This window comes from Danio rerio, chromosome 16 (genome assembly GCF_049306965.1).
Source record: "Danio rerio strain Tuebingen ecotype United States chromosome 16, GRCz12tu, whole genome shotgun sequence".
Lineage (NCBI taxonomy): Eukaryota > Metazoa > Chordata > Actinopteri > Cypriniformes > Danionidae > Danio > Danio rerio.
Genome location: NC_133191.1, coordinates 31,262,011 through 31,289,158, shown reverse-complemented (window position 1 = coordinate 31,289,158; position 27,148 = coordinate 31,262,011). Strand labels below are relative to the sequence as shown.

The window sequence follows — 27,148 nt, the reverse complement described above, 5'->3', positions numbered from 1 at the left end:
CGCCCCCTGCTGGCCTCACTAACACCACTTCCAACAGCAACCTAGTGTTCCCTAGTGGTGTCCCATCCAGGTACTGACCAGGCTTAGCCCTGCTTAGCTTCAGTGAGTAACCGGTCTTGGGCTGCAGGGTGACATGGGTTGCTTTGGCTACCAGATTTTTAACATAAAAATTGTATGGAAAGTTACTGTATAACAATTCACAGTATGGCATTTTAGTGTATTTCATAAATTTAATAATTAAAGTATACAGCAAGGTTTTTAAGTATTAATAACTTCATTAAAATACAAAGTTACACAATGATAGCCAACATTTAGTAATATACACTCAGTCTTATTCACACAACTATTAAACACCATCATGGTAACATAATTGACACTTATGTATTCAAAGAAACATAATATATCAATCTTAGTAGTATATATAGAACAAAAAACCTTAATGAGCAAAACATATTAAGAAAAAAAAATCTAAACAAAAACAAAGTAAAGTGTCTTACAGGGAATTGAAAAAGTCAATGTATGGTTTTTCACTGTAGGGACTCTTGCTGTTAACCTGGCAACAGATATTTATTGTTGCATTTTAGCAGTTTTTTACTATTTAAAGGGGACCTATTATGCAAAAATCACTTAATAATGGGTAAAACACTGTTGTGTTTTATTTTTTAATAATCACACTTCATAAAAAGTCTGCTGAAACACTTTGATCGACATTCTCCCTTTCTACATGTCATCAGAGGTGGAAAGTCTCACCCGTTAGTAACGATCTCTCCCTCATTAGCAAAGGACTTTAGTCTTGTTTTTGAATCTGCCACTATGCTGACGCACAGGAATTTGCAGTTCCGCCGTCTTTTAAAAAGACCACATCTCTTTTGAATTTAAAGCGACACCAAAATGACACATATAAGATCAAAGCCTAAAAGGGGCAGTTATAAAACATTTTTGTGTGGTATTCTCAGCTGAAATTCACCTACACGATTTAGGGACATCAGAGACTTATTTTACATCTTGCATAATAGGTCTCCTTTGAAATCACAGCATTTGTTTTTACATTGCATCACTTTGTCAATATTTCTTTCTATTCATTTATTAAATAAGCAACCCACAATCTTAATATATCCACTGGACTGCCATTCTACATAATAGAAAAAAAGTGTGAACCAAGCACTGTTTATATGAAACAATCAACATACAATGAGTGAAATGTTTCAAACACAATGTAAGACTAAGTATATACAGTATGTCATTTTATATGCATTGTAGACAATTTAAAAACAACTCCATATTTCTCTCAGTTAATATGACGTCTACAGCTTGGCAAAAACAAAGGTTGTAGATCTACTACACAAGCTTCCATGTATCAATTTGTCTCACTTGTCACAAAGCAAAAATGATGTTCTACTTGTAATTGTTCTTGCTTTGAATGCACAAAACAAATCCACCACAGCTTTTGATTTGACCCTGGCTTGTTCATGTCCTTGGTCAGAGTGTCTTTCATGTTGTCTTACATCAGAATTTGTAATGCTCATATTTTGCAGCATAAGTTAGGCATTATTCCAATGACAAAATCAATAATTCTCCACCAGAGCTGTTTACTTCAATCAGATCAATAGCTCAACTACTGTAAAGGCCTCAAAAATCAGAATCAATACCGGCAACTTTCAACACTTAACAGTCCGTTATATCATTAAACTCTTAATTACACACTGTTTAATCCTAACGCTCCTTATTTTTTTCGTAAATAAAAGGTTTCTTAGATCTGTCCGGAGTAGTGGACTTAAAGTGTTGCATGCCCATGGAATTTAGAACAGCCTGGAATACATTTAGAATGGATTTATTTTAATGGCAGAAGTGATTGGTTTCTTAGGGAATTTTTTAAATGTTCTAAACTTTTGATTTGTGGCATGATTTCTTGTCCTTTGTAATTTATTCAGGCTGCTATTTCAATTACAACTCTGGATTGCCCATACACACCTGTTTGTTTTTGGATTGATCTCTGCTTGCCTGACCATCCTGTTCAATAAAGACCTGCATAAAGAACCTCATGCATTGTCAAGCATCACTGTCACATTACACATATATTAAATAATATCGCTAATAATTATAACATTATACCAATGCAAATTGTCATGAATAAACTGAAAAAAGTCCCTCGGCATAAAGAAGGCATAGAGGTGGCTGCGTCCGTAACCGCATACTTCCATACAATATAGTACGCTAAAATCAGTATGTGAGCCGAGCAGTATGTCCGAATTCATAGAATTCGAAAATTAGTATGCGAGGAATTACCTGGATGATTTACTACTTCCGGCGAGATTCTGGAGTGCGCATCCCATGCAAGCTGCACTATCCCATAATGCCCGCGAGAGAATTCATGAATAGAAGTGAAGCATCGCAACTGACGCAGGTAGGTCACATGACCATGACAAAATGGTGGATGTAGAACGTCCAAATTCCATTCATACTTTTCATACTGTATAGAACGTATTTTTCTGTTCCAAAACAGTATAACGTACAATAAATTTATACAATAAAGGTAAGCAATCAATCAATGTGCAGAATCAGTGTACGTGGTTACATAAATTAATATATTAGCTTATCTTTGGACTCAGCAAAACAGAGTTACCTGAGAACAAGTGATTAAAAAAGACCAGAGAGTCGTTAGATAGAGACTACAAGATGAACTCAATATCACGTTTAACAACTATAGTGAGATGAGATTCAGCAGATAGTTGATGAACTGCCCGACATGCACTATACTCTCACCTGGGGTTTATGCTCAAAGCACCCGCGCTGAACTACTGGCTGCAGCTCTAGGCAGAGTGTGTGTGGTCACGTGATTTGCGTTTTTAGCCGTGTGCTAGAATGAACGGATAACTTTTCAGAACCACTAAATAAAACGCAGATGTGTTTCCCACAATTTCTTTGCGCCTCCTTTCCGTTTCTTCTCTCTGACTCTCGACTAGCTTGACAAATACACACAGATGATGCACGCTCACAAGGAGCCTAAAATACTAAGAGTTTGTGATTGGGCCAGCCCAATGTCAATAAAGAAAAGAACCAATGGGCTACAGAGTGTCACATGGGCCGGCCCGGTCTGTCTGTCCGGAAAAAAAAGCATATTACTTTTAGAGAGTTGCAGATCACATCATCGTCATTTAATAAACGATTGGCTGCTAAGCCTTTTATGGGCCGATCAGATCATAAGACGATGATCAGCCTGGCTCAAAAAGTATGTCTGCCCAGCGGGAAACTTTACACCCGCAGTTGTACGTCTAAATTCAAATGCAGTACCTACTGACTAGTAGGCGGTTTCGGACGCAGACGTGATTTTTATTTTATGTGGAAAACAAACATTTTGTTAATCCTTTATTTTTTTTTCTTGTGTAAAGATATTTGTGTATTGCTGTACATCCTGTGTCTATTAAGCAATGTGTAAGAATTATAACGCATAGGCACATAACTGGACTTTAGACCTACTTTTAGTTTTTCAATGGCACAGTGTATTTCAGTTTTCTCAAAATAGTAATGTGCCTTAACACAGTGGTTCCCAACCTTTTTCTTTGGGGCCCCCCCCATGAACATATACAAACATTGGAGCCCCCCCACCATATAAATACACACGCACACACACACATATGTACTTTCTATATATATATATATATATATATATATATATATATATATATATATATATACTGTATGTGTGTGTTTGTGTAATATTAATATATAATATGTATAGAAAATATAAATTAATCACTTTTAACTTGTCTTGGCCTTCAATAAAACTAATCTTTGTCTAATCTTTTTCTTCGCCTCTAAAGAACCACTGCATTTAAGTTTCTCTGCCATTTTTGTTTTGATTTTGCCTTTACGACGCGTTGGACAAGCACATTGCGTGAGCAAAATTTAAATAATTATTTAAAGTTATTTATTTTAATTATTTTAACTATTATGTTGGAATTTTAAGCATGTTTTGATTTTGATTTTTTTTTAGTAATTGAAAATACATATATAATAGTAGGGCTGCTTGATTTTGGGAAAATCATAATATTGATTATTTTGGTCATAATTGTAATCACGTTTATTCAAAACGATTATCAGTTAAAGTCAAAATTATTAGCGCTCCTGAGAATTTTTTTTTTAGAAATATTTCCCAAAATTATGTTTAACAGAGCAAGGAATTTTAACAGTATTTCCTATAATATTTTTCTTCTAGGCTTATTTGTTTTATTTTAGCTAGAATAAAAGCAAGTTTAAATATTTTGAAGCCAATTTAACTTCAACATTATTAGCCCCCTTATGCAATATATATTTTTGATTGTCTGCAGAATAAACTACTGTCATACAATGACTTGCCTTATTACCCTAATTAAGCCTTTGAACTGCACTTTAATCTGAATGTTTGTATTTTGAAAAATATCTAGTAAAATATTATGTGCTGTCATCATAGCAAAGATAAAAGAAATAAGTAATTAGAAACGAGATATCAAAACTATTATGTTCAGAAATAAGCAAAAAAAATCTTCTTTCCATTAAACAGAAATTGGGCTGGAAAATGGTAGCTAATATTCAGGAGGGCTAATAATTCTGACTTCAAGTGTATACATACAGTTATTTCCACCTTGCAAAGGAAAGAGAAATAAATACAATAGAATAAAAAATATTAAACAAACTGTGATTTAAGCATCTTCACTGTAAGAAAAACACTTTAGCTTCAGTCAAAACTAGTGAGGGATTTTGTCATTGTTTGATTAATGATAAAAACAGACGGCAGCAGGAATATTTCTCGCTGTCTCTTTAATAGTTTCTCTTTCACGTCTTTTGATCCTCAACCCGTTTGTTTATTACACAAATGAGGGTTAATATAAATAATCACTAAACACCGCGTTTTGACACCTATTTGACCATTAATGCGCTCACGTTAAGATGACTTTAGATGTCTGCGCTCCGCTACTCGTCTCAGTGTGCGAATGAGACCGAATGCTGACCGGCCGCATGCTTCTGACTGCGTGTGCTTGCTGCACACACAAATAAGCACGCAGTCTTTTGCGCTTTTAGAAGCAACAAATGTGAACAACTGGAAAGGGGGCGGTTTATGATGCAATAAACTTTATCTCGATTAATGCTTTTTTTATAATCGTTTGAAATCAAAACCGGATTTTCGATTAATTGTACAGCCCTATAAAATAGTGGAGCATTTTAATGCCTTTTTCTACCTCAACACTTATCCTCTCCCGCGCCCCCCTTGTGAACTCTGGCGCCCCCCACTGCCTTAACACACGTCCTTTATAGACCAAAACACCCATGAGTCCACAAAGTGGCACGAATGGTTTTGCTATTTAAACAACGTGTTGCAAAATGTATAATTACTGTTGCGCTGGTCTGAAAATAGCAACAAATCGTGCCATTCATGTCTTGCGCCTTATTGCGCCGGGTGTATGATAGAGCCCTATATTACATTATACAGTGGGCTTTATTGAATGCTTGATTCTGATTAGTTGCTCTGATTGGAGTAATTTTTGGCCAAGGCTATAATATTACACATTGATTAGAAATGAAGTCTTGTAATGACATTTTTGTCTTGGATGTAATATGAGTAAATAATGACAAAATACATTTTTGTGATATACCGTTCTTTCATTTGCATGTAGTTTAAGGTTTTCAGTGCTTTTGTGCAAGTTTTGACATGAGAGGAGGTCATTCGAGATTTAAGTACATGAACAATATTAAAATAGCAGTTTTTCTATTAAGTGCTTTGTTGTGATTTCTTCTGATAAAACTTCAGCAGCTAAAACTTGGAGGGAAGTGTCAAATATCTGCTTTGTCTGTGGATAAAAATGCTTAGGGTGCATAAACTCGGTAAGCAATTTGGTCAGACTCAAAACAAGATTAGGTCAGCACTGGATCTCATTCAGAAGGTCTTGCTGACCAAACGCCATTGAACAAGACTCAAAACTCATTTTTGGCAAAAGAGGATAGGTCACCGAATGAATTTGAATACTATTTTTTCTGGCATACGGATTCTGCAGATTTGATTCAAAATATAATTGCTTCCAAATGCATCTCCACAGACATTGTCACACTCGGAATTCAATCTTTTACACAGTTGGGATACTTTAATTTTTTAGACCATTTTGCTTTGATAGTGATGGATTATTAAATACATTCCCTAGAACTGCAAAACTTACGGTGCATACCGGGATACTTCATACTCAATCTTCAGTGTGAATGTTTTCCAAAACTTAATTTTACAGATTTGTGGCTTATAACTAAGCTCTTGGTAATGTGTGAAGTAGCTCTTGAAACTTGAGGTTTTTCATGTATGTCTTAATTTCAAAGAGCAGTGTGTGTGCGAGTCAATTTGTTCATGTAATCAAAGTAAAAAGTAACTTGTCCATCCATATATATTGTAAAGTTTGCTTGCATGATAAATTAAATGAATAAATATTCTAAAATAGTACAGCTATAGGGAGGCTAGACACAAATGGATGTATAATTTAGAGCACAAAGAGAGACGAATACATAGAAAAAAAGGGGGAAAATTATAGTTTTGAATTATGAGGAGGCATAAGGAGAGAAGGAAAGAGAAAATAATCACTTTTCAATGAACAGGCCTCCTCCTGAGTATGAAAATATTAATATTAATGGCCACATTCCTCTGATTCCAGGCTTACCCAGACAACGCCTCTATTTGACCTGACAATTACAGCCTCACAAATACAATAGGGTTATTCAACATTTTCCTTCAACAGCTTTTCGTTTTCAGGCCAACAAAAGAGGTTGGAGAAAAAGGTGTTTAGGAGAATTCTTTGTGAAAGCGCAGATACAAAAATACTTAACCTCGTACCATTCCTAAGCTATGTGGCTTTTCTTTGGACAGAAAGTTAATGCTGCTGTTTTTCATACAGTTAATGGTAAATGGTGACCACATGGTATATAGGAGATTCCAAAAATTATATAAAAGCACAGTAAATGTGCTGCAAAATAAGATCATACAAATTATGTGTTATAATTCCGTTTTTTTGAATCCAAACAGCTGTGTGTGGATTTGATTCACTAAAAAATCGTTCCCTCTTTACTGGCTCCTTAAAAATTTTTATGATTTGATTTTGAAATGACAAGATTTAAGAACAACAAGTTGGTTTTTGTGAATTTACTATATAGTTAGAGCAACCAGCCATCCTACTCTGTGTAGACACATTTTGAGTGAACTGTTTAAAAAGAAAGAAAAAAAAAGGTCTGAAAATAAAACCCCTCAAAATGAACATTTAATCTTTATTTACTTACCCTGATCTAAAACCCATAAGACTTTACCTACTGGGCAAAAGTAGTGTGTCTCTCAGACACTTTTAGAAACTGTCATTAATTCATTCTCAACATACTTAAGGTCTTTCTCTTTTCTGTCTCTTGCTGTCATCATAGCATCTATGTGGGATAAAAGAACAGCACCTTAACTTCATATTTCATGAAATGGTGTTGCCGTTTAATGTAGTAAATTGGATGCATTCAAAGTAGCGTCACTGCGCAAAAAAACACAAAAAAAACATTATGAATTCATGTTATCCCTTCGACTGTACAGTGTGTTTTCTTTTTCTTATAATGCTCAGAATTTTTTGTTAAGGTACGTTTTCATTTGCCATTCACTGACAGTTGGACAGCCTCATCTAGTTCATCAAACTCCATCTTTTAAAATCTTTTTTTTTTTTGGAAGCGAAATAAAACACTCTCCTTATAAAAGACGGCGTATCAGCGAGCTACTACTGTAAAGTGGAAAAATATGATTCAGTTCGCTCCTTCTGATTGGTTCTTGGAACATATCTGATTTTGCTGCCAACGGCAATTTGTGTTTAGAGGCTTTAGCCAACAAACTTTTATTTCTAAACAGGCTGACGCTGCGATTTAGTGTGCTTTCACACCTAGACTTTTGTTTCGGAACCTGTCTTGTTTGCCCAGTTAGCGCGGTTCATTTTGCATATGTGAATCCAGCAATCGTGCTCGAATCCGCACAAAACAATTGGTCCGAGATTGCCTGAATGAGGTGGTCTCGGCTCGATTGCAACAAACTTTGTAGCAGATCGATTGTAGTAAGAAAGCTATACAATCCGAGCCCGGCTATATCACAGTGTTTTACGGATATATAATTAGGCTTACGAAAGTACCCTTAGATGATTTGAAGTAAGAATAGTTGTTGAATATGTACTGCGTGCCTAAAGCATTCGCTCAGTGTCATTAGCTTATTTTTGGCGGAAGTGTTGTTTAGCAGCTTTTGCATGTGAATTGTTTATATACAGCACACAAACACAGAGACTTTGCAGAGTCTTGTTATCTGCTAAAACTGTGACATTACGATGCGTTTTCTTTTGCCTTGTCTAGCCGTGTTTTAACCCTTGCCTATTATTTTTATTTATCCTGCCTGCTGCCTGTACCGACTGCTCGCCTGTTTATTGACCACCATTCTGGATTATCTGTATGTATCTGTTTACCCCTGCCTGTGACCATTGCCTGCCTGAATAATCTTATAAATAGACTGCACGTGGATCCTCAAACCCGTTGTCCAGCACCCTCACATAACAAGTTGTTAATTTGGCTTTACGGTTGCACTTTATTTGAATGAAAAATTAACTTTATTAACAAACCATTAACTAAGCATTGTAGTTCAGTAAACTACTAATTAGCTGCTGAGGTAGTAGTTGAGGTAGTAGTTGGATTAAAGGGATGTATATATCTATATACAGTAAGTGCTAATAAACATTTAATATCCTAATACTATCCTAATAGGCAGATAATAAGCCAGGAGAAATTGTTACCTCAACTAAAGTGTTACCAGCTTGCGGTCAGACATAGGTATATTTCTTTATATTACTGACGCTTAATCAGTATGAAGTGAAGTTGTTAAGATTTTGACCAGGTAATGATAAAAATATACAATATATTATGATTGAACAGGCAAATCTAAAACAGCAAATGCATCACATTACAGTTATTTCAACATTTATTTTTGGGTACTTAGTTTTTCATGTCCTTGAATACATTTTGCCAAAATCTCATGTTGTAAAAGATGAAGTGCTATTCAAATACTGTTTGAGAAGAGAATTGGCTATGACTATGTGGCAGATGCTCGAACAGGACTCTTCTCTATTCCTCAAATTCACAAAACATTGGCATTTATTGATGTAGTGGGGGTTTTTGAGTGAAGAAAACACTTGAAACTACCAATTGTTTACACTTACTTTGAAAACTGTGGGGTTTGGCTGATAGATTGAGGATTCAATGAGTTTTACTCCTAGGCTCTTTTAAATATTTCTAATTGACTATATTTTTGGAGCTATAATTGGCCAGTAGCACTGATTTATTAATCACAAATGAACATACAAATGATTCGTCCTGACATTGATGAGTAAAAATAATAGACGTTCAGCCATGCTTGCTTGATGTGTGAGAATAAATCTCATTGGTTTTCAAGCATGCAAGAACAACTTTTTGGTTTTGGCATACTATGCTAACATGCTTCAAATCTGTTTGCTGTAAATGTTCTTTGATCAGTGTTTATATGCTTGTAGCTGCTTAATTGGAATTCCTTTTTCAAATAATGCAATCAAATCGGCACATAAGACTTAAGTATTACGTACATACGCATTAACTGTGAATTTTAATTTGTTTAGCTTTTAGACTTTCACTAAATTTACAAACAGAGTTGGGTGTAACGCGTTCCTCAGTAACGCATTACTGTATTCTAATTACATTGCTGGGGAATGCAGTAATGTACCGCATTATATTTTGAATTTGTGTGATTTGATTACAGTTACTAAAGTCACTGTAATTGCATTACTTGCGTTACAACTGTAGTTTTTTCAAGAAAAAAAAATGCTTCTTTTAAATAACAATTTCTGCTGCATTGTCAGTTAAATTGCTTTTAAACAGCTGGGTAACTCGAGCTGAAATAGCTGCTGATGAGAGTATCTACTTCTTCAAATGGAAATACAGGCAATACTCTGTTGTCATTGAGCGTAAAAACAAAAATATTGCTGTCAAATGCAGTTTATGTCCACTGTCCAGTTAACTTTTGACTGCTTTTAGCCCGACCAAAACTTGTTCAAGCACTACCAAGAACAGCATTCTATGACAAAACTTGTCACCAAGGAGGACAACAGTGCCCAAAAACATGGTGGTCCATCTCATCCTAAACAGGCTAAATTAGATTTTTGTGCAGAATCAGGAGTGAGGGTATCTTCTGAATGCGAAGAGAAGTGTAGCTGATTATGGGGCTTTTCACATATCGCGTCTTTTGTCACTTGACAAGAACTGACTGGTCATTTATACTTTGTATGGAATAAACACATTTCAGTAGAGTAATTACCTCTGAGAAACACAGAACACCCAAACACTGCAGTACTTTTTCATGCTATGAATGTCAGTGGTTGCAAGTATCCAGTTTTCTTCATGTCTCCTTTTGTGTTAAAAAATATATACACAGGTTTGAAACAAGTAAATGATAAGAGAATTTTAAGTATTGGGTGTACTCTTTAAGTTTTTTGTATAAGTCAAACTGCTGTGATTAACCCATTGAAATGTTTCTGAATGAATGAAAGAGCTGTAGTTAATTTAGTATTTTTATACTGTAGATATATTTGATGTGTTTTAAAAGTCAAACGTCAAAGTAATTAATTTGATTACAATTTTCCAATAGTAATCAGTCATTTGTAATCTCTTACATTTTAAAGTAACTTACCCAACACTGTTTACAAATATCTTTCTGATATAATTAAATATATCTTGAGTTGTTTATATATTAAGTTCAAATGCCTTCCTGTAGCCAGTAGAGTATGGCACGAGGCTAGCCAAGGCAGTGCCAAGGTTGTGAAGCCAATTAGCCATGCCAAGGATTCACAGGGAAAGCAAGAACTGCTCAAATGTATACCTTCAACTTTGCATTAAAAAATAAAGAAAGTCATCTGCCATATGCATAAACATTAAATGTTAATGTGTTCTGAAGGTGAACAAAAGTTTGTTAGTGAGTTAATGATAACAGCATTTTAATTTAGGGCCTAACTGATTCAATACAATTTCCAGAGGTTGAAGTTCAAATAATAAATGCTTTGTCAGTTTTCATCTGGATTTTCAGCTTCTTTTTTAAAATGTATTTAATCTTACTTGAGGAAATTTTAAACAATCCTGCATCCCTCCTGAAATTGCGCCGAAGCCCCTAGTGAGCCCCAGAACCCTGGTTGTGAACTGGGACGTGGATGTAATCAAAAGCTGTTATTTTTCTACAATTGCTTCATTTAGTTTTAAACCTCTCCTGATCATCTTCATCAGATAGACACTGCCGGGGGCTGTACTCCTCCACAGGGGCCCGGGCACGTTTACCAGCTCCTGGTCTGCCAGCTGCTGTCAAACGTCCATAATCGCGTATGTATCTAAGAAACGCTCAAGTGGATTTATGCATTCAATTTGAACTTCTTAAATGGAGAATCCCACATACCCCATAGCAGTTTTCCTCTGGGCCGAGCATTTGACTTTATCCGTCCCTTTTATCTGTTGCTGAGCGCTCAGACTTTGGGGAGTGATATGCGGCTGAGGAGAGAGAGAAAGAGAGAACGAGAGCATCAATCCCTAAAGTAATTATCTCGGCTCCTCCTCATTCCAAAAGGCTAAATATAAGTGAAGTTTTTAGCTCCCAGTGGCAGCCATGTTGCCTGTGATAAACGGTGTGACTATAAAGTTCGGGCGCGAAAGCGAGAATGTGTGTTTTAGTGTATTCTGCGTTCACACAGTCTGGCTTGGAGAATAAATTCTCCTGCACGCAGTCTGTCTTTCTGCCATGCACAGACACACACATATACACACACACACATACACACACAAAAGCAGATACAGATAGGCTGGCGAGTGTGGTTGTGCTAGATTGGAATTGTCAGAGGTGTCACATTAAATGTGCTATTATTAAGTCCAGGCTGAATTTTATGGCCTTGCAGGATCGTAAATTGGTTGGTCAGTCCCTTAAATTACGTATCCATCGAGCGATGTGCTTTATCCATCCTCACTTTTTTCCTGCTTTACCTTCTCTCTCTCTCTCCCCCTCCCTTTTGGCGCTTACATTCAAGAAAGCTTGATCTTGACTCTGTTGCCCTGGTTGAAATGGATGGCATGAGTGTGACGGGACGAGAGGAGCGGATGCTGAGAGTGGCTGGCATCTAAGTTCATGGAGGCTTTGGGGGTCACCGTGGCCCTTGGCCAAAGCCGTGACCCTCCTGGGGGAATAACAAGAGAGCCTGTCTCAGTATATCGATCAGGGGAAACTTACAAAGAGCTTTAGTACCATTTCAAAGTTACAAAGTGTAAAAATTGCAGACGTTTCTTTATTACTTTAGAATGTTTTGTGGAGAAGAAGTCTGCCCTCAAAGTTTTGAATCAGAGAATTAATGTGTTAGGTGCTGTAAGTTATTTAACTCTAAAACATAAAAATACCATCATATGTTTGCAGATATTTAAAAAGATGCAAAGTCAACATTCTTGTTTATCTAAAAGCAATGTTAAAGTCAGATAATCTGCTTTGAAAATGTGTGTTATGTGCCAGAACGTGTCTGTGTTTTGTTCTTTTTTACCCACCCAATGCCAGTTTAGCCAATTATATTTCAGCATCCCAGGTTGCCTTTGTGGAAAACGGTGTAATTCATTCATTTAGTCATAAAGGCTCTCAAAACATGCATCCGTGACTAAAATGCGACCTCCGGTGTACAGTAGCAGACTTCGAAACGAGACAAAATCAGGGTGACGAGGTGAGCAGGCTATATTACAACCCCAGGTCATAACAACATGCTACAAGACAAGATTTGCAGTTATAAGCAATTGAGCTTTTAGCACCAGACGAAACAGGACAGAAATTTAAATACAGCCATACAGAAGCACAGAATATATGTGCACTTACTGCACTCCAATGAAACGGTAAGGTTTATAATCTAATTAATACATTAAACCTCTTTAACATTAATAAATGTACATGCTGAATCACTAATATTTGTTGGCTTGCACTGAATCACAGTTCTGAAGTTCAAACGATTTTATTTATTATTAAGATCTTAGGTAAACTATCTGCTACTGCTTTTAGTAGTATGGCAATAAATCTCATGTAAAATGGCATTTAAACTCGTATTATTAACACTGAAAAAAGCACTTGAGATGTACCTGGCTGAGATAAACATTGTTAGTTTTCTGACAGCCGTTTCTAAAATACACATTTCAGGTGTTGGTGAAAACAAAAAATCCTTTTAATAGGGAAAATATTCCTTTTATCATGTGCCGTTGCTTTTATTGAGAAAATGACTCAAATCAGCCTTAAATTAGCTTTTTAGCTCAATTGTTAGGCTCGCTCCTGTTAATGTTGTCAATCTGGCAACCTGTGCTTGCATGTGTTTTGAACCAGGTGCGCGATTTAACCACTGGATGTCAAACTTACATACTGCACCTTTAAGGTCTATTCACAATAAGCCATTATGATGATAGTATATCTTTAAAAAAAATTGTTCCAAATAATGGAAAACATTTTTATTTATTTTTTTTATGTGGGAATACATTTTTAATAAAAACTGATAAAAACAGACCTGTTGGGAGCCCTGAGGTTGAACATTTATTGTTTTGTTAAATCTGTTGATTCTAATTTACCTGTTTAAAACATAGTCATATTTATTTGTGCAGAAAAACTACATTACCCTTGATGCTGTGCAGAAAATTAAACCAATCAGACAGCTGCAGACCTTTAGCCCCTCCCACTCTCATAAAGCACCACAAATATAAAAATAGAATTTTGATACACTTTGACAATATATAAGTATTATTATCAGGTTTACTGCATATTTTGTGTAAACTGTATTCTATATACAGTATACCACAAAGAACAGTATTATATTTCCCATTTTTTCCATTTGTTTTTAATTTTTAATTTTATTGTATTAATTACAGTGCGCAGCTTTGTTTGTTTTTTTTATTTTTTTATTTTTTTATTTAGATAACTTAAAGAAGATTTTCTCAGTATTTAAATTTTTTTTGAACCCTTAAATTCCAGATATACTAATAGTTCTTTCTCTGCCAAATATTATTTTATCCTACCAATTTTGTAGTCCTGGGTCACATAAATTGCATATCAGCATATGTCTGACATATATATGTCCTATAATAAGTAACTTCTGCACAAGCATTGGTTAAACAGCATTGCATTTGCTTGAACTAAAATAGCCAAACATTTTGTGTATGAATATGTGTAGTTTTACACCCCTAGTGTTGATGCCAATGCAATTATAGCTGTCATTCTTGGAATGATCAGGCATTGGACTTGGCTCACGTTGCATGATCCCATATCTTTTTCAGATTCTTAATCGCTGTGCACTTGATTACAGCTTCATCTGGATGAATCTCTCAAGGAACTTGAGATGAAACCCAAATTTTGACCTTAACCGTCCTTGTCTATCAGCTCTAGATCAGATGTATTGACGAAGCTTAATTAAAACACGCTCCGGGTGAACGGGTTAAGCTGAGAGACAGAGGCTGACAGCAGATAGATCAATAAACACGATCAGCAAAATGAAGATCTCAGGCTCTCAAAGGAGAGATAAAGACTGTGTTTAACAAATTAACATAAGAAGTGAGGTGATAAAGCAGTAAAGAAATCATTAAATTATAAGCACTTTTCTTTCCCTTGCGAACCGGCAAGCAGAGCATAGTCAACACTTAATTAAAGTTCAGCGAAAAGAGTGCTGTTGACCATAAGCCAAACATAAACACACTTTACCGATCCAGTTACTACAGTTACTTGACTGTGATTCAGATTATGGTAATTGTCAAACCTGCTGTGATATTCAAATCCAAATAAACACAAAAGTGCTGCCTGTTAGCATTTTTCAAGCGTTCTGATTCCATTCTCATGACCATAGGCAATATTTATATGCAGAATCCCTTTCAAGTGGATCATAAAGTATGGGATGCTTGAACATTCATCCTGTTGTGTAATTAAATCATTTAGTAGTAAATTAAAAAGTGTAGTCCAGCAGCTCAACAAATATTAACTTTGATAAAGCAGCAATATGTACATTTACATTTAGTAATTTGAATAATACTCTGAAAAGCTGAGCCATTTGATTTATGGGGATGTACAGCTTATTTAATTTGCTGTAGTTTTGGGCCAGATGTTTTAATGTTCTTTTTTTTTTTTTTATAGACCATTTCAATGTGGCCCATGAACATTTTTTCTGCTTGTTGTTAACCATTTCATCACGATAACAAGAGGGAATTCCATCCTACCTAATGTTAAATGTTAAAACAGTTATCAAAACAATATTTATTATTATGTGGCAATTTTTGGATTCAGGGAAGCTATAAAAAATGTAGAATATGAAGTAGGTTGGGACTATTGTTTTTGTTTACATCCCTTAAAATGGTCGATAGTTTTTTTTTTTTTTTTTTTTTGGTTGTATATATTTAGTTTTTGTTGGCAAACAAATTAATTAATAAAAAATTAATAAAAATATATTTGTTAAAAACTTTGCAATATTTTGTGAACTAGTAGTCAGAGTTTTAGTAGACTTTTTGCATAATAACTTCTCACATATCTTTATTCTGCCTACTTTGTTCTGTGCAGCAAGTATTTAAAGGTAGTGCAAGAAATGCTTAATGAATGTGCTGTGTATGCTACTTTAAATCCTTTGATTACAAACATCATTTTAAATAGAATCCCTTTTCAAAATAATGTGAAGTTTCAGATGCATGCAGGAGTATGCTTAATAAAAGCAATATTGCAGTGCAGCTTGTTCTTATGTAAGCTGTTTTTCTCTTAATCTAAATGTATTTTAGTGTCTTGACTTTTGAATGGTTGTGTCATTATTTGGAACTAAAATCAGTCCAGAAGTTAATTGTCATACTGTTTTGTGTTTTCTTTTTTCCCCAGATGGCCACAGAAGTGTTGGAGGATCTTCTAGAAGAGGATGATGAGGTTGTAGAGGTGTGTGCTTATATATTTGTTATTATCTTGTATTTAGTCATTTGAAACACTATTTTTGTCTTGATTAAATTAATAGTTTTTTTTTTGTATTACCTTTAATCTATTTTGAAATATCACTGTTAGTTGAAGTAAAAGGTCTATACAATTTAAAATATCAAAGTGCACAATAAAATGAAGCCGAATGAAGTGGTCCTAAACTGCCTGAAAATTACACAATGTTGGTTGAATGTTTTTTTTAGTTGTCTGTGAACAATAGCTAAAGTATGTTTCCATCCACTGCTTTTGGAATGTTACATAAAAAATTGCTTAATGAAAGCACCAAAGTGCACATAAATTATGAAAATGCTTATGCACACAACTGAGTAGGATAAACTTTTTATTTGATAAGAAAAAATGCACATAAACTGTGATAGAAACACATAAAAACAGTAATGTGATTTTGTTTTAACAGTTGTAATAAGAAAAAGGGTTGTGATGGGATGTATTAATAGACAAACCTGTGCACCCACCACATTGCACAACATCTGAGATGTTTAGGTCAAGCTAAAATTGCTTCGGGCCCAGGCACACCAAGCTGACTGGACATTCGGCTTCGTTGGGCCATTGGTCAGTGTCAGTCCAGCTAGTTGGTTTGGTGAGTTGCACACGTTGCATCTAAACGGGTTAATATATGTCAGATTATTGTCTTAGCTTGTTGCCCCAATTTACATTTGGAATTGGAATCGGCCGTTGGCTAAATAAAGTGTTCTGAGCATGAGTGTGATGTAGTAAAAATATGTAGCATGCAAATTAAATGTATGCGCATAACTGGAACATCGCATATAAGACATGCAAATAAAGCTACGTTTCTGTCCATGTAATTAAAGAGAAAAAAATCTTTACTACCTGAATTACTGGTGTCAAATATCAACAGTAAAAATAAAATTTGCTGCGGTAGGAGAAGCTGTGTGAGTTTTTTCTTTATTTAATAAATTACTTGCCAGACATGGAGCACAAATGCTTTTGGCATTTCTGGAAGTAATTAATAATATATTAACACCAATACTGGCGTTTTAGAGTGGCCAAAACAATATTTCAGATGTTTTACAGTGTGCTCAGCCAGGTGGTTTGTCCATTTACACACATTTTTTATCATCACATGATCTCTTATACAAAAATCACATGACCTTCTTTAATGCGCATACTGGTATTTGTTCAGTAAAAGTGTTTCCATTGTAGTTTATGTGCATCTTTTCTTATCAAATAAAAAGTTGATCCTACTCAGTTATGTGAGTTTTCAAAATGGACATCTTGGCATTTCCATCAAACAATTTTTTATGTGCATATACAAAATACGTGCATGAAATGTAGCTAATTACTGTTATAATGTTGCTAATCGCTGCTTTGTTTATGCTTTCAAAATGTTTGATTCCCCATTATGAACGAGAAAATAAATACTGCCCTGTGCAATCCGCTTTTGATTTCGATTTTGGCTTCTAACGATTACAAAAACCATTAATCAAGATAAATGATTATTCATTATTCATACACCACCCCCTTTCCAGTCATACACATTTGTTGCTCTGCAAAGCTCAGTTCCACATGAAAATGACTAAAGGCATGTACTGAAATGTAATGTTTGCAGCACGGGATACGCATCATTCATTGATGAACATTCCAATCATTCATATTTTTAAAAGCGCGAAAGAACGTATGTTGGTGTATGTGTGCGCACCGCGCTTAGCCTTGGACAGGCTCAAAGACAAGCAGAGTACACACATCTAACGTCATCTTAATGTGAGCGCTTTAATGGTCAAATTCATGCACCTTTGTGTCAGAGTGCGGTGTTTAGTGATTATTCATATTAACCCTCAATTGTGTAATAAACAAAGAAGTTAAGAATCAAAAGACATGTGAAAGAGAAACCATATCAGAGCCGCACTAGTCTTAAAGTAACAGTGCGCAATATTCCTGCTGCCGCCTGTTTTTATTTTTTAATCAAACAACAAAAGGAGAAAGTCCCTCACTGCTCTTGACTGAAGGACTTTTTTTTAGCTAAAGTGTTTTTCTTACAGTGAAGATGCTTAAAGCACAGTTTAAACACAACACATTTAATAACTCATTTATAATAACTGATTTCTTTTATCTTTGCTATGATGACAGTACATATTTTACTAAATATTTTTGAAGATACTAGTATTCAGCTTAAAGTGACATTCAAAGGCTTAATTAGTGTAATTAAGCAAGTCATTATATAACAGTAGTTTCTTTGGCAGAAAATCAAGCATATATATTGCTTAAAGGGGCTAATAATATTGAGCTATTAAAATAGGTTTCAAAATATTTAAAAATAAAACCTGTTTTAATTCTAGCCGAAATAAAACAAATAAGTCTTTTTTTTCCAGAAGAAAAAATATTATAGGAAATACTGTGAAGAATTCCTCCTACATTAAAAAAATTCACAGAAGGGCGAATCATTTTGACTTCAACTAATAATCATTTTGAATAATCGTGATTACAATTATGACCAAAATAATCGTGATTATGAATTTCCCATAATCGAGCAGCCCTGTCTAAGGGTACTTACACTAGGCTAACCAAACCATGCCCGGGCGCGATTGACTCCCATTTCTAAATTGCCCCTAGGCATGTTTCAGTTGGCTGACCTTGACCTGGTCGGAAGAGGTGTGCCAGAGCGTGGTTCGGTTGGGCATTCTTTTTTTTCAGTGAATGCCATAGTTTATCAAAGGTGCAAACCCCTGGCTGCACCTTCAGCAAACCTTTTAAAACAGTACGTGCAGCCCAATGACTTTCATGAAAACTTTTGAGCATCAAAAGTGGTGTGTCATCGCATCCCAAACTACTTAAAATAATACAAAACAATATAACTAAAGAGATCTCCTTTGTAGTGAGTGAGAGTGCCTCTCTTCCTATCTGAACAGTGGCATCATTGTTGACGTAAGCATGCTCGCCAAGTAAAATTGCAGTTTGAGTGCAGGCCGAGGGGAGAGGGGAAGGGGGCAATTGCGCTCAGGCTTGGTACAAGGCAACTTTGCTTAGTGTGAGTACACCCTCAAGTAATAAAGTTGTGGAAATATTTGCTTTGTATTTTGCTTTGTGTCTTTGTTTTCTCTAATGAGGAATGGTCCTGCAGACTTGATCTGGTAATACTGATTCCACCATTACTGTGTGTGCAGGGAGACGTTTAGTGAGAACGGATCTTTGATTGTATCATTTCAGACACAGTGAGAAAAGACCTGATTCTGCAGTGCATATTATAAGAAAATAAATTTGTTTTTGTCTTCGAATGGATATGAGACTTTTAAAGGAGACCTCCCAAAAAATGAGGAACCTTTAATGGCCACTTTAAAACACATCGGACTAAGATGACAGAATGTTTCTATTGTAGAATAAATCACTTGGATTAGATATCTCTATCCTGTTATTGTGTGGTGTTTTAATATTTCCAGGCCCGTCCTACAGGCTGCACCTGCTCGGATGTTTGACAGCAGCATTTGATGAATCACTGTCTCAGACGGCTGGATTAATAATTTATGGCATTATATCCTGCTGAAGCAGTCGTTTGTTTGTTCGAAAGTGCTTTGGTCTTCACTTTATGTTATTAGCAATGGAAATGATGAACACACAATTCTAGGGTGGCAGAAAGAGATACTGAGACATTGTACTTTGTTTGATGGACCAACACACAAAGACGGCACTTTTCTTTTCCTAAACCCCAACACCACATGAATGATGGTTTGCTTTAGTAGTGCATAAAGCATTATTAAACTGGAAGGCATTCTGATCCTTTTCTTCAGACTTGATTAAAAATAACTTACACAGTACAAACAACATCCTGAGAGATGGTAAATAATGAATGAGCAAAACTGAAGCCTATACATTATTAAAGGAACAAATATGAAACTTATTGAAGAGTGACTTTCAAAGATTTTACTTCATATTCACAGTTTTTATTATTATTATTATTATTATTATTATGATTATTATTATTATTATTATTATTATATGGTTAAGTTGTTTCCTATGTCAGATTCAGAACTGGACCATTACAGTTTATTCCTTTGATTCTCAACCCTAGTCTATGCTCTGAAAAGTCAGGCCAGAAATGTACAAGTCCACTCCCACATACACACACACACACACACACACACACACACACACACACACACACACACACACACACACTCACTGTTTCTCTCTAATAGATATCTGACAGATTGAGAGCGCTTTACAGAGTGTTCTGAACATTCGGCTCAGGAGAATCAGAGAGTGTGAAAGAGGAAGAGACAGAGAGAGTGGGAGTGAGAGATGTTTGAACTCTCTGTGGTGTGTTATTGAGACATCAGAGGAGGGTATAGAGTGTAACAGTAGGTGATAAAGTGAAGAGCACTTCAACACAGCACAACAAAAGCATGCACGCGCGCACACACTCTTCCCCACAAGCCTATTTGTGCCTTTTTTTTTTCCCACATTCTCATTTTTTAGGGTAAAACAAAGCTGCCCCATTGTTCATTTCTCCTCCTCCGTTTGCCACAAATAAAGTTATTTTAATCCTGCCTGAAATCAAATATTTATAGCGCCGACAGAGTGCAGGAAGTGCTGTAGGTTTGTTTTGTTAATTACAAGCGGCTGACTGTTTCGCAGCCTACTTTCATTTGTATTCATCGTAGGCGAGAGTGGGGTAAGCTCTGCCAGATTAGACATAATTTATCCTATAGGGCAATTATTTCATCCCTTATCCTGGAGTAACTCCAACACCACACATATGGAATAATTAAGGAATATGGGAATGATTTAAAAAAATATATGAATAGAAATGAGAGAACGAAACGGTGTGTTGTATGTGTAATCGCATTCCAAGTCTGTTTGGTGAACATTATTTCTATTTTAATAAACCAGGCAGAAAAATGTTTTAATAATACGGATATGTGCATGGAGTGCAAAATAAATAACATTTGCAAATAGTAATAATGTTTGTATTAGCATTTCTTGTGTTTGGGAAGCCTACTATATTAATATTAACTGAACAGCTGCCACAGCTTACCCCAAATCTTCTGACACACTTAACTTCAAACCTGGAATTGTGGCAAAAATGTTATGAATTATGAATAATTGTTACTTTTTGTTGTGTGTAGTGTAAATGTAGTGCACTTTTTATTTTACTATGAACAAGTTTGATTTAGTTATTAAATTTGTCATTTATTCATTCATTCATTTTCCTTCGGCTTAGTCCCTTTATTCATTAGGGGTCGCCACAGCGCAATGAACCACCAACTTAACCAGCATATGTTTTTACGCAGCAGATGCATTTCCAGCCACAACACAGCATGGAAAAACATTCATACACACCCGCATTCACAGAAATACACTACGGCAGGGGTGTCAAACTCAATTCCTGGAGGGCCGAAGCCCTGCACAGTTTAGTTCCAACCCTGCTCCAACACACTTACCTGTAGATTTCAAACAAGCCTGAAGGACTCAATTAGTTTGATCAGGTGTGTTTAATTAGGGTTCGAACTAAACTGTGCAGAGCTGCGGCCCTTTTGGAACTGAGTTTGACACCTGTGCACTACGGCATGTGGCAAGACATGTGGTATAGGTGAATTGGGCAAGCTAAAATTGACTGTAGTGTATGTGTGTGAATGAGTGTGTATGGATGTTTCCATCCGGTGCGTAAAAGATATGCTGGATGAGTTGGCAGTTCATTCCGCTGTGGCGACCCCTGATATATAAAGGGACTAAGCCGAAAATGAATGAATGTTAATAATAATAATAAAAATATATGCTGTAATGAGTTAAAATAATTAATACATTTATCCACACAAAACATGCATTAAAAGTTTAATAATATTAAAAAAGCAACAACAACAAATTTAGACTTCTGTTCAGAGCTTATTAAAACAAGTGTGTGTGTACTGTATGCAAACTCCCACTGTGTCACACATAAATTTTTCAGGATTCTTTGCAAAGAATGTACTTATTTAAACTTGAAATGCATTATAAATATAAATGGTTTATAAGGAATGTGCTTATTTAAAAAGGATTGCACCTTTTGTTTTTTAGTGAATTTGAAAATGTGAGTTCAAGGGAATAAAAATAACACACACAATACACAGTGTTCTTCTAACACAAAAAGAAACTACTCGTAACAGTCAACAGTTCATCATTCACATATTCCACCAAAAAGCTTTTACTGCTGTCTATTATTGCTTTTGTGTTCAAACATTAAATGGAATTCCTTTTGGGGCATTTCCAGCAGCAGTATTTGCAGTTATATTTTCTGCATCAATTTTATACATTGTCTTATCTGTTCTTTTCTGACATAGGTGTGGTATCTGTTGGGATGGCTCTTTTATTTGCAGCTGGACAAACAAGACTCGGTAGACAACAGTGTGAACTTCAGAAAATCAGCCTGGACGTACCTTAGCAAGGCCAAAAAGGTACAGCTCACACACATACACACACTACTGTTTTGGAAATGATGAGGCCATCTGATTTCATCTCGCCGTAGTTTTCATTCTCACCCACACACATACACACACACACACATTTTCTACCTGGCTGATTTCTCCACTCCTCCCTTGGTCCATTCTCATTTTTTCCATCTGTCATGGCTCTCTCAGCATGCCGTCAGCTCTTTTTCTACTGTGAAATTTCTGGAACTCTGCTGGTGTCCGAGCTCTATAGAAATAGAAAATGAAAGGGAAAGTTTGAAAGAAAACGAGAGAAGGAATAGCTTGCAGGGTGAGGTATGACAATACCTATAGCTCTTTTTTTTGCCACCAACACCAGTCCTTTCCTTCCTATTCTTCCTCTTTCTATTTCCAACTTTTCCTCAGGCTTTTTTGCTGTTACTGAAACCTTTGGTCACTGCATATATTCTTTTTAGCTCCTCATCCATTGGTTTTCCATCTCTGCGTCATTTTGTTCTCTGATGGATCTGTCGTCGTCTGTCCTTCAATCCCTCTGCTTCACCTTGCGGCCTTTCGTTTTCTTCTGGAGAGGAAAAGACGTGCCTCACTGCGTCCTTCATGATCTAGTCAGATGAATTATTGGAAAAAGACCATAGGTGCACAAATGCTGTCTCACACATCCACGCTAAATGTCTCTCCTCAACTCTCTGAAGCACAGACTATCATTAGATAATGATATTGTAGAATTACACCATTGATGATTATTGCCAGTGTGGAAATAAAAGTTTATATAATCTAGTTCCAAATGAGCAGTGTTTTTTGAAGACATAATTTTATTAAAACTATAACAGGCAAATTGTTGGAGACATTTTATCCTATTGCCTTTAAACACTTCCTGACTACCAGGCAGGGTCTCATCGACTGTGTCTTTATCTTGTTTCTTTTAAGCAGCGTTGCCCAAACTTTTTTGTATGAAGGGCCAAAAACCAAATATCATTGAGAGCCGTGGGCCTGAGATAAACATACCAAACTATTTTACATTAAAGTTGGCATGGGTCAATTTCTAATTTATTTAATAATATTTAAAAATAATTTTTCATCTTTATTTTTTTTGCGCTTTTACAATGTAGATTGTGTCAAAGCAGCTTAACATAGAAGTTCTGGTAAATTAAAACTGTCTGTCCAGTTTTTAGAGTTGAAGTTCAGTTTAGTTCAGTTTAGTGTGGTTTAAATTTCTGTGCTGAAAGTTCAAACACTGAAGAGTAAATCCATCGATACGCAGCTCCACAAGTCCCAACTAAGCAAGCCAGTGGCAAGTAACAAACTTCACCAATTGACAAAGTGACTGGGAAAAAAGACCTCAAGAGAATTCAGGCTCAGTTGGGCATGACCATTTTTCCTCTGGCCAAACTTCTTGTGCAGAGCTGAAGTCTAGATGCTGGAAAAAGCTGGATGTCGATTGTGGAGAAATGTAGGTGTGGGTAGGTCACTGGACGGTGTTCAGGCTGGCCCATGATCAATGTGAAGACTCGTCTTTCACTTTGGTCTTTCAGGAATCACGCTCTGTGCTCCTCCATGACCACCACAGCATAGCCCAGGATACGGCCTGGTCCAGGATTATGGATAACTTGGCATTATTTCTTCACTGGTCTTGGATCGCATCAGTGGCGCTTTATAATCTCTAAGGGCCTCAGGATAAGTATCCCCAGGTGGAAACAGAAAACATTACTTTGAATCTTATTGCAATAACAACATAACCAAACACATTTATAATACAGTGGAGCTCAATGCTGAATAGACTAGTCAAGCAGAATCTGCCTTTGGCCAAATATATTTTGTGTCTAATGTGTATGTTTTTGGGCAAACAAGTAGGAATGTAATAAGTTTGGTCAATTATATCCAGGCAGTTGTTTTTACAAAAGAAAGCTCTTCAGTCTTATACAACATGCCTTTGATTCGTGTTGACCTGCTGATAGCCTTTACTCTGCGATAGTAACACCTGGATGTACTTTATCCCTTATCTAATGTACACTTTTATTGTATTAAATTATTCTATTATTTTACTCCTAGATTCTTATTTAAATAATATATATTACATTAGTTTGTGTGCTTAAGCTTATATTTATTTTTATTGTAAGAATAATGGCGTCATCAGTAATAAGCGTCATCAGTAATAAGTGGCGTCATCAGTAATAAGTCGTCAAAATATAATTATCTAATTAATTATGAACCCATGATCTTTTAAGAGTTTATTTCTCCAACAGCACAATCCAAAATGACTTTAAAAGGTCTTTGGTGTTTGTCTACAGTTTTAATCTGTAAAGAAAAATATATATTTGTGATGCTCTATACATTTTTAAAAAGGAAATTTGAGAGCAGAAATGGGCTCATGAGCACAAAATATGTAAATAAGACCTGAAAGTCATGCTCTTGGCTTTGGTTCAGACTTGTGAATATTTAATTACTTTCACCAACGTCTCAATTATTCATCTGCTCTTTAATCAGTGCCCCATATCGGCCAAGCTTTTGTTAGCAATGTCATTAATATGGCCGTAATAAAGCAAACAGTAATTATTTATTAATTAGCTTTTTAGAAGGTCATCTCTCGGCGCTGTGAAATATACTGCCAGTTATGAAGGAGCTGTTAGTACTGTATATTGCCTAGTATTAAAAGTGATAGCCTTTCAACTTTTCGTAATAGAATCGTCTAAACTGGTGATTAAATCTGGCGATCATGTACAGTTTTAGACTTATCGGAAGGAAAGACTTATTTTGTGTGCTGTTTTCTTTCTGTAGATATGATCCACCTTACTAATTAGGAAAGATAAAGAGGCACATGGAAGTTAAAGGAACTGTTTATTGATTAATAGTTATGAACATCAATGAATGCTAATTAGTAATGCATGAAGCTCACATGCTTGAAAGGTTTGGCTTTGTTCAACTCATAAATTGAAAATCCTTTTTGTGTTTTATAGAGCATGAAAGAAGATATTTTGAAAAATGTTACTAGGCAAGAGGCTCTGGCGTTTTAATGTTAACGAAAAAAAGGAAGGGAAAGTAGTTGATCATATACATGTGTTTGTTTGTGTGGATGAATGGATGGATGGAAAAAGGACAATCTTAAATTATCTACTTTTATGGATGGATAGATAGATAGATGGGTGGATGGATGGAAAAGGAGAATGTTTTTAATCTTAAAGTATCTATTTAAATGTATGATTGATGGATGGATGGATTTATGGATGCATTGAAGGAAATAGAAGAACAGTTTGATCCTAAAATATCTACTATTAGGATGGATGGATGGATGGATGGATGGATGGATGGATGGATGGATGGATGGATGGATGGATGGATGGATGGATGGATGGATGGGTGTGTGTGTTTATGGATGGATGGATGGATGGATTGATGGATAAATAGATGGATGGATGGATGGATTCATGTAAATAGAAGAACAGAGTGTGATCTTGAAATATACTTTTATGGATGGATGGATTTAAGGAAGGATAGATTGATGGAAGAAAGGAAGGAATTAAGGAACGAAGGATTGGTGAATGGAATTAAGGTAGGAAAGTTGGATGGAACTAGGGAAGTCAGAGAGGAATGATAGATGGGTGGATGGAATTAGGCAAGGTTGGATGGAGATAAGGAAAAAAAGATATATTGATGGATGAATTTAAGGATGGAATTAAGGAAAAAAAATAAAGGATATATGGATGAATGGAATTAAGGAAGGAAGGGTGGGTGGATGAATAGAGGAAATAATGGATGGAAGTGTACTGGTGCCTCACTGTGAACACCATCAGTCATTCTTCTAGTTTAGCTAAAAAAATAAACATGAATGAACATGTCATGTCTTGTATAATCTCTGTCAGTGTGTCAACAATAGAAGGATGCCAATAAAACAGCTTGTAAACGATAACATTTACCTGAGGCAAATGCTCTACTACACTATTGTCCACTGCTTTTACGTTTAAAGAGATTTTTATTACATATTTGTACTATATTAGCTCATACAGGAATATATTTCACCTAATAAGTAATGTCATAACTAAATAATTATTTAATGCATGTTAAAATCAACCATGGAAACAAGTAATGAATGCTATGGTTTAAATTACTGAATTGTATTACAACAACAAATTGTTGTAGAAACATAATTTAGTCCCACTTTATGTCAAGTTACTTTAAAAAAATAAATGCGATGAACTTATTGTGTTTATATTGTACTACAAAACACTTGCATGCTATTTTGTGTTACTTTTGTTTTGTGTTTACCTTATGATTAAAGTTGTTGCAAGTTGCAGGTTTCCACCTCTGAATTAGCGAGTTTTAGCAGTTTGTAGTGTTCCGAGAAAACAAAATACCTTCAAGGAAAGTTGACAGAGAGCAACACCTACTGCCAGCTAGCGTTTTGGACGTGTTATTGCAGAGTTACACTAATAGCTTGCAGAAGTATAAATGCATGGCTATGCGCAAGGCAGGGGCCGTGGGTCATGACCATCACTTGATGCAGAAGTAAGGATAGTAAGTAAAAACACAAAAGTAAAGAAGGATCAGACTTAAGGATACGTTAACATATAAGGGATGAGTCAACCGTGTAATTATAGATGTACTTACAGAAATGAATAACAAATGTAATTACATGCAGGTATTTTTAAATACAATATGTACTGTAAGACAAGTATGTACTGTACATACTACATGCATTGTATCAAATAATTAATTTAAATGTAAGAAC

The 27,148-nt window shown here is 35.6% G+C and overlaps 1 protein-coding gene across 2 annotated transcripts in view; it reads left to right on the top strand.

The window, feature by feature from the left end:
* si:dkey-12j5.1 overlaps positions 1-27,148 on the top strand; it is a 156,638-nt gene that overhangs the window by 103,939 nt on the left and 25,551 nt on the right. For both annotated transcript variants that reach the window (XM_073926114.1, XM_017351506.3), the window contains 2 exons: positions 15,938-15,991; positions 22,318-22,431. In XM_073926114.1, the coding sequence (XP_073782215.1) occupies positions 15,938-15,991; positions 22,318-22,431 (168 nt within the window). The remainder of the gene's footprint in view (positions 1-15,937; positions 15,992-22,317; positions 22,432-27,148) is intronic.